General features: G+C 47.6%; 1 protein-coding gene across 1 annotated transcript in view; it reads right to left on the minus strand.

Annotated features, from left to right (window-relative positions):
- The window catches only part of CRISPLD2 (cysteine rich secretory protein LCCL domain containing 2), a 26455-nt gene extending 11443 nt beyond the window's left edge, over window positions 1-15012 (minus strand). The window contains exons 1-6 of the mRNA XM_027684912.1: window positions 14689-15012; window positions 10278-10603; window positions 4842-4960; window positions 2624-2756; window positions 2411-2526; window positions 986-1086 (exon numbers count right to left, since the gene is read on the minus strand). Of these exons, the coding sequence (XP_027540713.1) occupies window positions 986-1086; window positions 2411-2526; window positions 2624-2756; window positions 4842-4960; window positions 10278-10520 (712 nt within the window). The 5' untranslated portion in view covers window positions 10521-10603; window positions 14689-15012. The remainder of the gene's footprint in view (window positions 1-985; window positions 1087-2410; window positions 2527-2623; window positions 2757-4841; window positions 4961-10277; window positions 10604-14688) is intronic.
- Between the last annotated feature and the right edge of the window lie 464 nt (window positions 15013-15476).

The following is a 15476-nucleotide window of genomic DNA, read 5'->3' on the forward strand; positions in this document are numbered from 1 at the left end:
TCCTCTGGGCACGAACAGCATTTATAGCATCTTACAGAAAAGATTTGAAAGGATCCCCACTAATTAATGAAAAGAAAGTCCTGATATTGCTGCTCCTGTTTCCCACAGAGTCTTCCCTCTGAGGGAAAACACAAATTAGCTGAAGAGCACATATTCCAACAGGGCACCCCCTCCCCTCTCCCCACTGCAGCCCACCTGCACCCTGGGGTCCTCCCCCAAACCCCACAAGGTGAAAAATGAGAAATGCCAGGTTGCAGCAAAATAAGCCTCTGCTTTGGGCAAGTCTCCAGGGAACCTGCCTCTTTCCAGGAGCCCAGTTCTCTCTGAAGCCAAATATGTGGGAGGAGAAAAACGACCCCAGGAGCTCCTGCATGCTGAGGGGCAGCACTGCTATACTGGAGGGCTCACATCAATAATATGTTTTACTCTCCTGACCTCTCTTTCCACAGGTGAGGAAAAGCCATCCAGGATCCCCTTCTCTCCTCCGAGAGACAGGAATTGCTGCATTCATTTTGCAGCCATGAAAACCAAGGTGGGGAGGGAGGAAAAGGCTCCATCCCTGGCCCCCGAAGAAGCAGGGCAGGCGGCCAAGCTCTGCCCACCCACGTCACCTCTGGGAAGCACTGGAGAACATTCCCTTCCCAAACAAACCCCGCAAGGACGGGATCGCTCCTGCCAGTGCTCAAAATCCCACTGGAGCTCCCGAGCCAAACCCCTGGAAGCTCAGAGCTGCTTCCCCCTGTCCCAGCTCTTTCATTTTCCCCAGGAAAACACGCTGAATCTGAGCTCCAGATTTGAAGCAGTTCAGAGGTTTTCAGCTCCAGCAGTGGCTGACGATTTCCCACGTGTCACGATGTCGAAATATTTAAGGATGGCTAATTAAAAGGTGCACAACGCTGTGGCTGCTTCTAATTAGAAGTTTCCACATCCTTGCTCAGCAATTTTCCCCTATCCCAGAGGGTGCCCCAAGCCCCTCACCACACACCTTTGTAGCAGAGGTTGTTCTGGCAGCCTCCTCCATAGCTTGGGGGGCACTCGGAGCAGGGACGGCCGGTCTTGTACGGAGCTTCTCCGATCCAGTTGCCCCTGCAAGCACAGGAGCAACGTGCACCCATCAGACACCCAAACACCCACCCAAGACCAGAAACATCACCTGGCCCAGAGCAACTAAGCAAAGACTGAACAACCAGCACAAGAAAGCCTTGTAGGAAAAAATATTCTTCCTCATGTCACCTCCAAAATGACATTTTTAGGTGTTGTTACATAAATAAATCGTGTGCAGTATCACTTTTATATTAACTTCCAATATAAACACTGGGATCTTATGTAAACAGAAATAAATCAGTGGATTACTGCATTTTTCTCAAGAAACTACTGAAAATAAAAGCCCATTTTGGCACTTTGTCCTGCAAACTTTAGGGGCCGAGGAGGTTGAAGGAGCCGGAGTTAAGCCCATGGCTACGAACTCCTGGGTTATTGCTCTTTCAGCTGTCTCCACCTATAAGGCTAGATGAGGACAATGTGCACCGATGCCAGAGAGAAAAGATTAAGCAGAAACTGCAGGAATAGAGTATTTTTCCATCCAGCAGCCCTCAATGGATGATGTGCAAATGGTCCAGCCTGCTGTGGGAGCTGTGCAGGAGATGGTGTGATCCCGTATGAGGAGCAGGTTGTTAAACCCCTCCAAATCATGAGCAAAACGAGTATCTAACCTGGGGAGAGGGGCTTAGACACCCAGAGAGCTCTGCCTGGGTCATGACAGCTCTATGCCCACACACCTTTTTCCTTTGCATTATTCTGCACTATGATCCCCAGAAGTCAGATGCTGTCCAAGCCGCTCCATTTGCATATAAACGGCTTCCTATTTCATTTTGTTTTGAAGTTTTAAATTGCCAAGGGCTTGGAGTGGGAATGTTTCTGCTATTAGCCATTAAAACAAAAAATATTAAGTGCCATTGCCAGGTAGGAAACTTCTCCTGGTTGTAGTAGGCAAGAAATGTAATTTTCATTTTGCAATTTAAGCAAACCATCAAGCTAGTGAGATTTTCACTGATGCAGTTATTTCAGGGTTTTTTTGGCATTCCCCACCACCCCATCCCCTCCCACCCTTTGACAGCAGAGAGCAAGCCTCGCTCAGCAGCACACGCCAGCTCCATCCTGGCCACCTCCTGCTCCTCCTTCCCTTCCCGTGGCAGGAACATCAAAGCTCCAGCCTGGCCCAGGCCCCTCATTCAGTTTTCCAGGCAGCGCTCAGTAGTTTTGAACCAGCCCTGTGCTGCTGCCTAAAGAGAAAATTTAAAGCCACAACCACCAGTCTAGACTGCCTGCAATCTCTTCCCCAGATCCTGGGCTAGTTAAGCAACCTGCCAGTTTTGGGAGAGCTGGAGAGAGCCCAGCTGCTCTGCCTTACTTGGGGGAGTAGTTGCAGACCAGGTAGACAGCGTTCTCCCAGATTTCTCCCCAGACATTCATCTGCTTGCAGACGTTGACAGCACAGCCAATCTTGTTGGTCGTGGCCCAGACTATCTGCAAGGGCAATACAGTTATTGAAAAATAAGGAAATCACCCCAATCCAGGCAGAGCTGTGACATGTGGAGAGATTGGGTACAATGGTGTCCTCTACCTGGGTGTAGTGCGTGCACATAGAGCCTGTGCACTTGTCCGGGCACCACGGGTTGCACTCGTGAGGATGAGGGAATGTGTAATCTTTGACTTCATCATACCAAGATTGGACGTGGAAAGCTGGGGATCGATACCTGAAGGAGAAAAAAGGCAGTTTAAATCATGATGTTCTGGTAGAAATTTTGGAATTAAAAAAAAAATCTCATTGACAATGTTAATGATAATGTTCAGGATTAGATATTGGGAAGAAATTCCAGGGAGGTGAGGCCCTGGCACAGCTTGCCCAGAGAAGCTGCCTCATCCCTGGAAGCGTTCAAGCCCATGTTGGACGGGGCTTGGACCAACCTGGTCTCATGGAAGGTGTCCCTGACTATGACAGCATAGCTGGAACTGGGTGATCTTTTAGGTCCCTTCCAACTCAAACTGTTGTGTGTTTCTATGATTTTTTCCCTTAGATTCACAGCCTGACCTGACTCTGTATTATTTATAGGTTTGACATGATCCTCAAGTGCCACTGCCCTGAAATGCCCTTCTCACTTTTCCACACAACTACAAAATAACTTCTAGTTTGGCGGAAAGTTGTGTTTTGAAAGTAAACAGAAGTGAGGGTTTGCCAAACATCTTAAACCAAAAGCCATCGTGTACCTATTTTACCACCAGGCAATTTGCTAAATCTGGAAGTACCCCCAGAGCTAATACTGTAAGACCTTTGAAAGTGAGTGGGCTTTTCCACACTCACATCCCACCACGAGCTGCTGAAGAGTAGCTGGAGCACTACACCCCCATCCCACCTTTTATTGCAGGAATTTCCCCCTGCACCAAGCTCCCCATGTACTTTGTGTAACCTATGCCCCAGGTACCACAGCCTGGGGCACTGCTGATGCTGCTTGTGCTGTTTGGGGAGCACAAATGGTGTCAAAATTACCTGTAGAAGTACGTATTTTACACGCTACATACGCAGAGCAAACAGAGATCTGCAAACTGCACCAAAGCCACTGCTTTTTATTGCTTTCAACAGCTCACACGGAGCAAGCTGCCAGAATTCCAAATGATATCATTACCAACTGGAGCTCACTCTTTCAGCCAACTTTTCATTAAAAATCATTCATTAGAAATATTTTGAAAACATCCATCTCATGATGTCATGAGGCGAATACTTTCCGAGTCCTACTTTACAGGGGAGGAAATTGAGGCAATCAAGTTATGGCCCGTTCCTGAAAAAGCTGAGATAAATCTGATTTCTCTTTCCTCTCAGTGGCTGCAAAGGGAGCAAGATTGGATCTACCTCCATCAGGAACCCATGGCCATCTTGAACACTTGTAGGAGAGCCAAGAACAGCACGATCTTTTGACTTTGTTTCCAATGGATTAACCACTCTACTTTCCAATCATTAGTTAATTCTGCCAACAAAAACAAGCCTGATTTTTATATCAGGCTAATTTCACACCAGCAAACTTCCATTGCTTTCCACCAAGTTCTACCTGATTTACAACAGTCATAACTGCATTTCCACCCAGGAAATGGGTGGAAATCCCTCAGGGTTCCTGAGCAAGTACAAGATGTTTGCTGTGCAAAGCAAGTTTAACCTATAAAAGGCTTAACAACAGAGGCTTAACAATAAAGAAATTTCACCTTGAGATGGAGAGGAAAATCCATTTGGAAGCCTTAACATCAGCTTTCCTAACTGAGTTAACAACTCTGGTTTAAAAACTTGCCCCAGGAAGTTGAAAAAAAAAATCTGCAAAGTGTTCTCAGGAAAGAGAAATTAGAAGCTGGATAAATATTTGTTGAAAATACAGCAAGAGATAATTAAATTCATAACTAGCAGTTGAATCCAGACATGGCTCCTGAGAAACTTCGGTTTTCCCCTGGTTCTCTACATGATGCCAGAACCCCTCCCTGAAACAGCAGATTTAGGAGCCAGGGTTAAGACTTCTGTAGCTGATCTCCTTAAGGAGTAGGAGTGACCTTAAGCAGGTTACAGCTGTGTTACCCAGAGATACAGATGACTGGAGGAGCCCAAATCAATGCTGGTTCGCTGGGAACTGTGGTGGCTGCAGGTGTTACTGTTCCACCAAAGCAATCACAATTAATGATCCTCAGTTTTTCTTCCCTTTCCCCGTGCTCTGTCAAGCACCAAAGCAAGCTTTTCCAACTGTCTCTAAAGGAGGATCCATAAATTGCTCTTTGCAGTGATTCTGTAGCCCCCCAGCTCTTACCTGCCCCAGTGAACCGCCAAGTTCTGCCCGATGGACCTGATGAGGTCACTGGGCCCGTGGTCCCAGATGCACTGCTGAGCCCAGGCCTGGGCTGATCTTTCCAGCTCATCATCCCAGGTCTTCAGGACGTGGGGAGAGAAAACAACAGGTCATTTTTTCATCTCACACTTGTTAGATCAAGAGACGAAACCAACAGCAGTTACTGGAGAAAGGTTAAATTATAGTTCACACGTACATGTCCAGCCTGTCCTAGTGGAGCCAGCACATTTCAGTGATGTGCCCCAACATAAAATCACATTTCTCAAGATGTCCCATTGTCGTGAAAGTCCAGGGCACTAAAGGGTCTGTGATTTGGCCTGGTTGATGCCATGCTTCTTGGGAGATGCTTTACACAGGTCAGCAGAAAACACACAAACACACCTGGGAAGAGCTCAAGAAGCCATCCAGACTATCCACCCTAAAACACAAGATATTCTTGGCAGGTGGGGTTTTTTTCTAATATGTTTTAAAAAAAAAAAAAGTTAAAAAGTTAAAAAACTAAAAGTCAAGGTTGGAGATCCCAGGACTTGCTCATGACACCTATTTCTGAGACTTGCAAGAGTTCTAATGTGCAATCAGTGCTTTGATGTTGATTTTCCATCATTGTCCTTACTGTCGGGATATCTCCAGGCTTTCCTATCAAGGCCAATTGCATCAGTGGATGTATTCCTGCCCTCTGCTACCACATAGCTGGAGATTTTTGGTCCAAGTTCCTAATCAAGAAGTGTAGGTCTCAGTCTCCCAGTCCCATCTCCCCATCTCCTTCCAGACTAACTGCAGAGTCCATCAGTGGATCCAGCCAAATGCATCAGAGCAGGCAAAGTCCCAGCTAATCTCACTCTCACTCAAAGGCATGAGGTTGGAAGTGACAAATCCCATTTCTGTTCCCACTGAGGGAAGGACGTTAGTGTGAGATCACTCCTCATGGAATATCACCCAGCTGGAAGCCAAAGCAGCGCTCAAACATGACACAAAGGCAAACAGGAAAGCAGCTCTGCTGGCTCCGCTGCCCAGGAGTGTATTTGTTCTAAAGGCCAGACTTGCTGGGCCCAGCAGCCAGTGCCCTGAATTCATTGTGTAATTACTGACAGCTGCTCTATTCAGAACAGCCCTCAGAGGATAATTCATTGGGATTAAAATATTACCGCACATTCCTACAAATAAAACCAAAGAGAAGAGAGGTCTTGTAATGTGTCTCCAGCCCATTCACGTGCCAGCACAAGATTGTCCTTTTGGACATTTACCATCACAACCAGCTGCTCTTTCCAAGTCCTGTCTTCTCCAGAAAAAAGCAACTTCTGATCTCAAACATATCAAAGGACCTGTCAGAGCCTGTTTGGAGGGCTGGAGGGCATTCAGGCTCCCAAACACATTTAAAAACCATCAAGTGTTCTTTCTGAGTGAGTATCTGGACATAGTGTCAAGCAGTTATAGCTGGGATGAGGAAGGACTGTGCATCCCTGGATAAGATGAGAGGAAAACACAGTATCTCCTGGAACTTGGTGTGTCCACACTATCTGTGTAAAGAAAACATGAGCTCATCTCACTGAGCTCACAGCCCAGGCCTCCCAGAACAGCTTATCATTAAACACACTCAGCAACCCAGATTCCAACAACATCCCAGAGCTGCCCTGGGCTCATCAGCCTGGCTTTGGGCTGACCAGTGACCAAGCAAATCCACGTCAATCTGCAAAACCCCGTGTGGACACAGCTCTGACCCAGGGAATGAAACCATTTTCCGTCCCAGCCCTCCAGCTCCTTGAAGGTGATGGGATTGGACCCACCACACACATTCCCAAACCTCCATCCCAGCAGACTGTTGCAGCTGTGCCGAGACACACAGCTTTTTGTGGTCTCCCACTTTCTGCGCTCGGCAGTGACCAGCCACAACCCGCCTTCCCATCCAACACAAAAGCCACAGACACTCTCCCAAGACATTCTGCGCTGCGAGTTCCCCAGGCTTTCTAGCACAGCTTCATTCCCTGCAGCCTCAGAGGCGGAGATGCTCCAAATCTCCTAATTTAATGCAGAGACATGGTGAGCAATAGGCCATTAAAAGGAAACTAAAGCCAACATTTGCGTCCCGTCTCCCTTTGATGCCTACGGATAAAATAAATGAGCTCGGACAAAAGACACTCAACAGGTAAATTGGGAACCAGCTCTGTCTTTGCACAGCTTTGTTCTGGATGAGCAGAGAAGCTCATTTCTGCAGGCTCAGATTACAAAGCCATCACATTTAAATCAGAGCAGTTATTTGCCTCTTGCTTCTCAGACGCGAGTGCGGTCAGGACGCTGGAATTATTTCAGAGCAATAAGTATGGGGGGAAAAAAAGAGATTTCAGACTTTCCCAGCTATACTTGCAAAAATTCTTTATGCCAATATTCAAAGCAGTATCTAGGAAGGTTGCTGAAGCCAGAGGGGCAATGAGCCTGTGCTCAGTTTCCTTCATAAGCAGAGGCTGAGAATCCTTTGGGTATGTGTGATTCCAAGTGATTTAGCACATTTTCACTCCTGAAAATTCATAATGGCTTTTCAAAGTACAGTATACACTATATGTATGAAATATATGCATGGCACACACACGTTATGCTACAACTTGTAGGTGCAGATTTAGTAAGAACACATCCCACAAAAAAGTCTACTTACTCAGCCTCAGGACTTTGTAAATCTAACTCCAGACATCTGAATTCCAGTGATCAGGTTACTCACTCATTTTCCTCCCCAGCTTAGACTTTCTGCAATACTGGCAGCTTAATTTTAAAAGTGCCATGAAACTTCAGGGCTGACATGTCCTGGCAGAGCTTTGGTAACCCCCACAGAAATACTATCCCATCCTGACAGGGAAAGTCAGCACCCTACAGTTGAGAGGAAGGATGCATACCTTATACATGAAAACAAACTATTTTCCTTCCAGCAATCTGCACTGAGAACAATTTTGCTTTATCCAGCTGTCTCTGAGGCCGCCGCAAGAGGAAAGATTTCTGTCTTTCATCACTGCTGAAAGCCATCTGACTAAGCCATATTAAAAGGTCACAATGCCTTAGGATCTATTATGTCCTTTTTTTACTCTGGGTCCATTATGTTCTTTTTACTCTGGGCCTATTAACAAGGGGCTTGTTTTGGTCTTGGCACCCATCCACTGCTGTTACAAAGTCCAAACACACAGTGGAAGTGTCGATCATAGATTTGTTAGAGGGGTTAAGGTAATTCTGTACTGGCCCAGCTTCATCAGGAAGTTGTGCACTGCTCACTCATTTTCCATTAACACTGAATACCTCTGCCAACTTTCAATTAATTACACAAACCCAGCAGCTAAACTGTTTCTTTCTCCATTTTTTTCAGTCTGTTTTACCTTTCTCCCATATGTATATAATTCTTTTCATCTCCAGATGAGTCATAGGACCCAGTTTGGTATTGGTTTCTTATCAACAATGTCCAACAACCTAAGTTCATCCTGTAGCAGTTAAATATGTCCCTTTCCTGGAATACCTTTGCCCCCATTGCCATTTTAGACCACTTAAATGCGTCAGATATGGAGCTGGGAGAAAGGACCTTCACAAGGCAGTGTTTGGAGATGGACGGGCAAGAACATGCTCTACCTACTTATCCCCAAATTATCCCTGCACGTCGCTGGTGACACTCCACACGGGCACCAAAGGGAAAGAGAAAAGTTTATCTGTGGTACTAAAGACAGACCATCCTCTTAAACGAGTCCAAATGAGAAATGTCCTATGCAGGACAAAGGATTAAAGAGAAATTCCTGTTCAGCTTATACACGGCATTTCCAAGTCATCCTGGGTAAACACGAACACATGAAAGGCTGATTATGGCCCTTCCAAGCAGCACCATCTTATACTCAGCTCCTTTCTTCACAGCACATAAGGCCCTTTCATTTGCCCTCAATCAGCCATAAAAACCACTAGAAAAGCTCCCAGAGCAAAGGCAAACAGAGAAGTGTAACCGCGCCGCGAGCGCAAACAGCAGCCGGGCAGTGGACAGTCCACAGCACTCTGCCATCCCCAGAGCCAACCCAAACACACTGGGCTTGCTCATGCTCTGTGTTTACCCTCTGGAAGTCAATCAAGTTGCCTCTTCTGGCAGTACTTCCCTGCAGGATAACGTGAGAGCTGCTGAAGAAGAGATACAATCACTGGTTCTTAGAAAGGCACGCGATGCCTGACAAAAGCGCTCCAGGAGACTGGAGTGAGTGCTGATGGGGACCAAGCCATGCACACTTGTCCTTCCTCAATGTCCTCTGCCCTCCCTTCTCTTTTCCTTCTCCTTAGAGTCACAAAAGGCAAGATTTTCCATTTCCAGCCCTCATTTCAGCACAGCTGGCAAACAATTTTATATGACATTCAAGTGTACTTTTCTTTTACCCTTTTAAAAACGGTCTTAACAAATCATTAATCACCGGATCCGTCAGCAGAAGTGCACAGTTGAAGTCAGACTAGCCTTGGTCAGAACTATATTTGCACATTGGGAAAAGGCACACAAAAAATAATTATTTGCCTACATCATTTTGTGGCCCTGTAATATTTTGATGGCACAGCAAAAATAGCTCAAAGGAGGGTCTCTGGCATCAGGTGAAGAAAAGCTATTCATGGGAATTGTTGATGGCAAAGGCATATTTAATTCTCAAACCTTTAAGTTCTCCCTCTGAAGTGGGAGAATACATTGACCAAACTTTTATTTTGGTTTCCTGAACTACAAAAAGCCAATAGCACTGACCCATCCACCCACAAAATCCCAAAGTCCTTCCAGCTATTTCCAGTGATTTAAATTCTTTGCAGGTGGAGCCACATTTCTCAAGTCCTGTTTCTCTGTGGCCCAGAGCAGATTCCCAGCAGCATCCTGAATGTTTGGCTCACATGGTGACCAGTGTATGACAAGAGGACAGATGCCACCTCCAGCGTTGGGTGGTAGCTGATGGCAACCCAAAGACCATCAGAAGATCCTCTGAGCAAACTGTGGTGTCCGAAAACACTCCAAACAGCCTGAAACCTTTCACAGGGAGAACATGGGTTAAAGACTAGGGAAAATTTGATGCTTTTATGACATTAAGGTAATGGAAGAACCTGCTGAGGCAGGCTGTGGAATTGCCATCACCGGAGATGCATCCAGGGCTGGGCCAGACCTCATTTATGAATAATGGAACCAGTCCTGAAACTATGTAGTGGATGGACTCGATGACCCATTAGCAGCCCTTTCCAACCAAAACAGTCCAATGATCTAAAGCATCGTTCACTCTGGAATGAAATTGCTTCAGGAAACCTCTTGAGAAAAACTTACTTCAGAGGAAATTTGCTGCACCTCTCGCACCACAAGGAAAATTAAAATACAGTTAGGAAATACAAAAAATAGCAATAAAGTGAGGTATCAGGCACTAGACTCACCATGTATTCCATATTAGAGGCCACTGGGTAAACTTGACCTCTCAATTTATTGTGGAGCATCAGGATCTCCTGTCTGTCTGAGAATAAAATGGCTCTCTTGGATCTGGAGTGAGCTTCCCCATCCCGATATTTACTCAGGATGCTCTCCAGGTGACTTGAGTTGGGCAAGATAAAGCATTCAGCTGTCACTGTCAGGAGCAGTACACATCCAAGAGGAATGATCCAAGGCAGGGCAGGATTCATGCTTCCTCCTTTACAGCCAGTAGAAGCAAAGATGAAGGTGACAGTAGGTTTTCTTGCTGGGACTCCTATGGCTCAACACAGATCTGGAATTTGGGGAGAAACAGGCAGTGAAGGCAGTGCCAGAGGAGCTCTCAGTGCATATATCATCCAACAACGAGGCCCCACAGACCATATTTGTGCTTGGAAATAAGTGATGCCTACAATTCCCATTCACCCCAACGACAGGAAGACCTGAGCAACACCCTGAGTGATGGGGACTCAGTTTATTACACCACTGATGTGTTGGGACTCCCCAGACATGGCAGAAGGTGCCTCCTGCACCCCAGCACCTTTGGTGGAGGTGCCACCTCACAATGCCCAGCAGCTCTGAGTAATCCCAGCTCCATCCCTTCACAGGCAGGAAGGGGAGACATTTGGAGTTATTCCCACAAAGAGCAGCTGCTAAAGTAGAGAACAGATATTAATAAAAGGGAAAGTAAAATTCCCAGGAGGCCGGATCGCAGAGGTCAGGCATCAACACGAGCTATTCGGGATGGAGCCCAGCAGGACGGCTGCCAGGCTGTGTGAGAGCGGCTGGTTACGGGAAATGTCACCGTAACACCAAACAACGCCAATCCCTGCCGGCAGTGACGCCCCGGGGGGGGTCTCTGACGCGGCGCTTCACGTAAGGCGGGATCAGGGCCAGGGATGTGAGTTATGGAAGATCAGGAGAGCAGCCGGAGCACCCGCCCTCCCCCGGCCCCATCAGGTGTTCCCGTGCACTTGGAAGCATTGTCAGCACAAAGGGCTCAGAGGGATGGTCTTGATTTGGTCGTTGCCGGCTTGGAACAGCTTTGTTTAATCCCTCTCCCTTGCTCCACGGTGCTTCCACTCCACTTGCTATTCCCAAACTCCCCTCTGCTCCAGTTTATCCATCTAACAATCCTTGCATGTCTTGGCAGGTTTTATCTAGATCAGGAGCTGTTCAGGGAAGGCAGTCTGTGCTGCTGCAGGGCTCTACAGCACCCACTGCTCCTTACTGGGATCTAAGAGCCACTGGAGCAGGATTAATCCGGGCAAGAAGCTTCCATACAGACAGTGCAAGCACAGGATCTCCCTCCTTAAGACTAAATTTTGGAGGAAAAATGAGGTGAGGATCTGGTTTTGACAGCAGTGTTGAAAGCCATGCTGAAAGCATTCCTACACAGCAGCAGGAAACAAACCCCAGATTAACAGGAATTATTCGAGAAGTTTCATCCCAGTGACACGGGATTTGGACACACTGAGACCAGCTGAGCTGGAAACCATCCAAGGAAGGGAAAAGCCATCCAGCTCCCAGCTGGAAAAGCTACGCTCAAGCACAAAGCCCCAGATCCCCAGACCCCAGACCCAGCACAACAGCAACTGGGGAGGACAGTGGCAAGCATGAGGTGCTTTGCACCAACAGGGACCCCCAAAAAAACTTTGAGACTATTGAGAAACCCTGAAAACTTGTTGGCTGACTACACAAAAGACACAAAGTCCCTGTTTGAGGCTTCTTTCTTATACTGAATATTAAGGCAGATGAAAACCAGCTGCCCTCAGCCTCTCTCCAGGCAGCACATTAAGCCTTTGCCGGGGTAGGACAATGCAGGATGTAATTTGCTCAGTTTAGGTAACAGCTTCTCATCATTTCCTGCTCTGCAGAGCGAGTCCAACACACACGCCTTGTCCCCAGCTCCAGGCACACCTGAAGACAGGACGTTCAGTGGCACTGGGACAAATATTCCTTTAACCTCATCCTCTTCTCAGCCCTGTTTGTGGCATTCGCTTCCCCCCGAGCAGGAGCCTGACTTTCTAACCCGGCTACAGAGGGGCAGGGGCAGCAAAACGAGCTGTAGCTTTTGTAGACCGTCTGACCCAAATTCAGGGAACAATTCCTACTTTGAGGCACTTCCCCAGGAGTTTAAAAATAGTTGCAGTGCCACGGCCGTTTACAATGTGGCCATTTAGCAGCGGCAGCTCTCCCTGCAGCCTGGCCTGGAGGCAGAGGAACAGCCGGCGCTCAGAGGCTGCCGTTGCACCCCTCGCTTGGCCGGGTGCCCTTTGCTAAATAGGAGCCCCAATCCACCACCCATTTAAGGCAAACACTGAACTTTCAGAAAGGGCAGATTGAAAAAAATCAGCTGTAACATCTGAGAGCCAGAGGAGCTGCCCCACTCACGGCTCCGCAGCGAAGCCACCGCGTCTGGTTTCGCGACCCAGCCAAAAACCTCGCAACAGATGGTGCATTATTCCTCGGGATGTGCTTCCCAGGATCCCATTTGACAGCAAGGGGATACCAGCACCTCTCTAAAATTAGGTCACTTAGGTTTTATCTTCTATTTCATTTTGAGTGTGCGGGTCCCTTCCTCTGCTTTGGCTTGAGGTGGGGAGCGCTGAGCATCCGAAGGGAGGACAAAGGAATTGGAGAGGGACAGAATGGAAAGAGTTCCCTGGCCAAACTAATTGAAAGCAGCAGAAAGATGCTCACATTTCAGAGAGCTCTCATCGATTTCAGATGTCCATCCATCTGCCTCTTGATACCCTCATGCCCAGGTGCAAGGAAACACTGGGACACGTGTTGCAGCTCAGCCAGACCAAGTGCCCTGCAGAGCTGGGGCAATGCCTCCAGGCTCCATCAGGAGCTCCTCATATGGGAAGGATGGAATCACGTTGCCTTTGAGTTGGAATTTGATATTATTCACAGAAAATTATCAGCTGACAGTCAGCTGAGGAAGCCTCTGCTGTTGATTTAAAGGGTTCAAGAGGAGCATTAGCACAACCTCCCTTTAAACACATCAGGCCCTTGATACTGGTGCCAGGTAAACATCTGGGAGCGATCAGAAATGACTGAGTCAGCAGAAACCGACTCCTTAGTGTGCTGAAAAGCCTGTCCAAGGTGGGGACAGAGAGGAGGCCTTCTTCTGGGATCTGAGGGAGTTAAAGAGCTGCACTGGACTTTGGAGAAGATTATTTTTAGAAAGCTATTTCCCCAGCTAATGGATGGTGTCTGCTTTGCACGGAAAGCAGGAGAGCTGGTCGCATCTGAAGCCTGGCATGTGAGGCTGCTGAAGCCACATGCAGGCTGACTCCTGTACTTCAGGATGTCCTCATGTCACCTTATTCCTTGTGGATATTGAGCTTTGACTGCCTCCCTGGTGAAGTACACGAGTGGGTGCCTACTCCTGAGTTATGGGTGACATTTGCAGCTAAAGCATCCCAGGACCTGTGGAGTTACACATGGCACAAGCTGACAAGGCAGGAAAATGCAGAAGTCAGCTTGGGATATCAGGAAAGCATCTAAAAGAGCAAAGCAGAGGGGAGTTAGCATTCTAAATCAGCTTCTAAACTGAGTTAGTCCAGGATCAGCTTCTAGCCCAAGTTAGCCTGAGATCAGCTTCTAACCTGAGTTAGCCTGGGATCTAGGATGAGTTCGCCTGGGATCAGCTTTTAACCTGGGTTAGCCTGGGATCGGCTTCTAACCTGTGCAAAGAAATCCAGTGATAAAGCCACAACATACTTAAAGCACTAAACTCCAGCCCATCTCTTTACCTGGGATGCACACATTTCAAGCCTTAAAGAATTGTGTTGGCTTCCAAAGAAAAGCAGGATGACAAGTTCCTTGACACAGGACAACTTGATACGTTGCACTGAACACACCATAAATTCAGCACCTTCAAGCCCATGGGTCAAAACATCTGGATCTTCCATTACAGTCCACTCTCAAGAACCCAAGTAGGTGAGTTTCTATGTAAAACCACATAGAAAACCCACTGGTAACAGACACCACATGTGGTGACACTGAAATTCATTTAATACAGGACTTTAAAGCAGAGTTGCACAAACTCTGGAGCACACTGGTGTGCCCACAGGCATCAGCTCTTAGACACTGTTACAGCATCCCTTAGATATTTTCTATTTGCATAGAAATCCACTCCTGTACTTGCAAACTCCTCCCATTCATTCGAGATTAATGTTTATTAATCTTACATTAACCTCTGCAGATCATTCAGTAAGGGAAGCTCAGACAGTATTGTGTTATTTTATACCATCCAGGCAACTTTTTGGAGAAGTTACTAAAATTGTGCCTTCTTAAAAAAGTAATTTCTTGCACACACCCCCCACCCCAAACCACATTTCAGAAGCAGGGACCAAACTCTACACTTACCTCGCTGAGTACTTCCAAGTCTCCAGGTAATTGCAGCTTCTCCAAGCCTGCTTGTGGAAAATAAATTATGTATCTGAAATATTTAAGCTAGGAGGAGGGGAGAAGGATGGAACAAGCCTCGGGAGGTGCGAGATGTGCAAGGTCTCAGCTCAGCAACTCATACCAAGTGCAGTCTCACAGAGCTCCCCAGTGGTATTTATGCTCTCCAGGCAAAGAGGACAAGCATGGATCATCCAGGGTTTGGCAACGGGTGTGGAGTAACAACGAAAAGAAGGGGGGTGGGGGGGGGAAGGAGGGGGGGAAAAAGCCCCGGAAAGGAGGCAGGAGCGAGGAGCAGAGATTGGGATCGCGGCAGTTTGAAGTCAGTCATTGGGGCTCAGCAGAGCGGGACCATCCTCCCAAAGGCGGGAGCACCGGGAGGGGAGAGCAGGAGGAGGAGGAGGAGGGCAGCCCATGGTGGTATAAAAGGGCTCGCTGTGCTTTCCCCCGCAGTCGGTGCTCGGGCAGAGCTCGCAGCGCTGCGGATTCCAGGAGCTCCGGTGAGGAGGGAGGGGGAATCCAAGAAAGGGTTTTTTTTCCTGCGAGGGACTAAAGCCAGCTGGCTCCTCTCGGCTGCCAGCTCAGCCATTCCTGCTCCTTACAGGGAAATCCCACAGCGAGGGATTTGGGATTTCCCAGCTCCAGCCCTCCAGCACATCTCATGGCATCCCCCTCTTTTCCCAGAGCTGGGTGTCCGCTGGGAAACAGGAGATTAATCCCCCTCTGCAGTTTCTTCCCAAAGCTCTCCC

Source organism: Neopelma chrysocephalum, unplaced genomic scaffold (assembly GCF_003984885.1).
Source record: "Neopelma chrysocephalum unplaced genomic scaffold, ASM398488v2 Primary Assembly neopelma1_68, whole genome shotgun sequence".
Lineage (NCBI taxonomy): Eukaryota > Metazoa > Chordata > Aves > Passeriformes > Pipridae > Neopelma > Neopelma chrysocephalum.